We start from the raw sequence: 2056 nt of genomic DNA, 5'->3' as shown, positions 1-2056 counted from the left end.
AAAAAGATGTATATTTTTATATACATCAGCCTTCTCCTTGCCCTTTGTGACAGTAGGTATAAACTGTTATTCTTTATGAGCTCATTTGGAAGTTTTCCCAGGGAAGAATGACTTTTTAACCGCTTTGAGTAAATCGTCATGGCTTTTTCAAATTTCATGTAATGTGTCATTTTGTTATGATGTGATGAACGGATATCCTCCCGAAGAGGTTCTCCCGAGTTTCCAAAACAAATCATTTGCTACTAAATTCATATTTCATTACACAAGTGAATTACAAAAAAAAAACAATGATTTAAACCCATGAGGCTATTTAGGGTTTATCTTCATGTGTAAATATCCTCTCGGAGAGGTTATTGTTGCACCTAGAGGCCTGTCTTAGAGGACACATCGCTTGTGATATCAAAAAGTGAGTTGCTTGTTTGATGTGTGTTGCCTCCCTTTGCCTTACCTCGTCGGGCTCAGGCATAGTACTTTCTCAATTGCATTGCATGAGGAAGCCAAATCGGCATACAATGTTCTCCCATACGAATCGTTTGATTCTGAATTGGTGACGAGGGGATTAGCCTCCACCCACTTGGTAAAATAATCTATTGCCACCACCAAGAACTTAGCCTTCCCTGATCCTTCAGAAAACGGACCCACTATGTCTATGCCCCATTTCTGGAATGACCATGATGAGCTGAATGCGACGAGGTTGAGTTTTGGTTTTTGGGTTACCGGAGCATAGATCTGACAGCAGTCACACTTCCGTATTTCCCTGAGAGCGCTCACGAACATTGTCGGCCAATAGTAACCCGCTCTCATGGCCTAGGCAGCAACCATTTTCGCCCCCATGTGCATCCCACATATTCTCTCATGGATCTCCCGGATGACATACTCGGCTTCTTCGCAGTCTATGCATTTGAGGGAGGGCCCCAAGTAGGACCTACGATGCAAACTCCCATTGATGATCTCATATTGGAGGGCCTGAATTCGCAATCTTCTAGCCTTCTACTTATCCTCGGGGATAATTCCATCTTGCAAGTATCGACAAATGGGGGTCATCCGGTTGGGCTAAGGTCTTTCCACGCTTGCAACGACATCCTCGGATATTGACGGCTTCTTGATAGTTTCAACCTTGACGCGCTTTACTAGATGGTCAAAAGCAACATATGCTAACTTACTCAGCGCATCGGCCTTTTCAATGAGCCCTCGCGATATGTGGATGACCTCCGATCCTTTGATACTTTGTAGCAACTCTTGTGTCTTTTTTAGATATTCTACCATCTTGGGGTCTTTGGCCTCATAATCCTCCTTTACTTGGTTCGCCACCAGTAGCGAGTCAACATGGGCTCTGATGTGCTGCACCTTGATTTTTATTGCCATTCTCAGCCCTGCCAGGAGGGCTTCATATTCAGCTTCATTGTTGATGCTTGGGAATTCTAAACGCATAGCGTAAGTCAACTCTATGCCTTTAGGACTGATGAGGATGAGTCCTGTCCCACTCCCATCACCATTCGAGGCTCCGTCGGTGTAAAGGTTCCATAAAGGCTCCTTTTGGCCTTCTGGAATCTCGGGTTCAGCCTCCCCTAGGTGATCCTGATGAGATCCTTGTTCCTCCCCTTCCGGGGACGTCGTCTTTGTAATGAAGTCGGCCATTATTTGCCCCTTAAACGCGGCTCTAGGCTTATACTCGATTGTGTGATCCCCTAATTCTATCGCCCACTTGGTCAATCTATCTGATACCTCCGGTTTCATTAGGATTTGTTGAAGGGGTCTGTCGGTTAGGTCCCGAATTACATGGGCTTGAAAATATCTCCCTAGCTTTCTTGCTGTGTAGATCAGGGATAACACTAGCTTCTTAATAGGAGAGTATCTTTCTTCGGGACCCTTTAATGTACGGATCATGAAGTAAATAGGGATTTGGGTCTCCCCCCCTTTCAACTATGAGTACCGAGCTAATCGTGTTCTCAGTGTGAGAGAGGTAAAGGACCAATACTTCCCCTGGTTGGGGGGCAGTGATCGTGGGAAGCTCACATAGGTGGGCCTTCAGCTCTTGAAAGGCTTTATCTCCCTC

General features: G+C 45.4%; 1 protein-coding gene across 1 annotated transcript; it reads right to left on the bottom strand.

Moving 5' to 3' along the window:
- Positions 1 to 1053: 1053 nt before the first annotated feature.
- LOC143621418 (uncharacterized) lies at positions 1054 to 1737 on the bottom strand. The gene has a single exon (XM_077092846.1). The coding sequence runs from the start codon at positions 1735 to 1737 to the stop codon at positions 1054 to 1056; it is 684 nt and encodes a 227-aa protein (XP_076948961.1).
- Positions 1738 to 2056: the final 319 nt, after the last annotated feature.

The sequence above is a fragment of the Bidens hawaiensis genome, unplaced genomic scaffold, assembly GCF_021521415.1.
Source record: "Bidens hawaiensis isolate Kalapana, Puna unplaced genomic scaffold, B.hawaiensis_p1.1 tig00002866_1, whole genome shotgun sequence".
Lineage (NCBI taxonomy): Eukaryota > Viridiplantae > Streptophyta > Magnoliopsida > Asterales > Asteraceae > Bidens > Bidens hawaiensis.
Note: the sequence above shows the minus strand (reverse complement) of the source record. Positions and strands in the feature narration are given on the sequence as shown.

What these genes read in the sequence shown, in the direction of transcription:
- LOC143621418 (XM_077092846.1), bottom strand. Translation starts at nt 1,737, where the DNA reads ATGAAACCGGAGGTATCAGATAGATTGACCAAGTGGGCGATAGAATTA.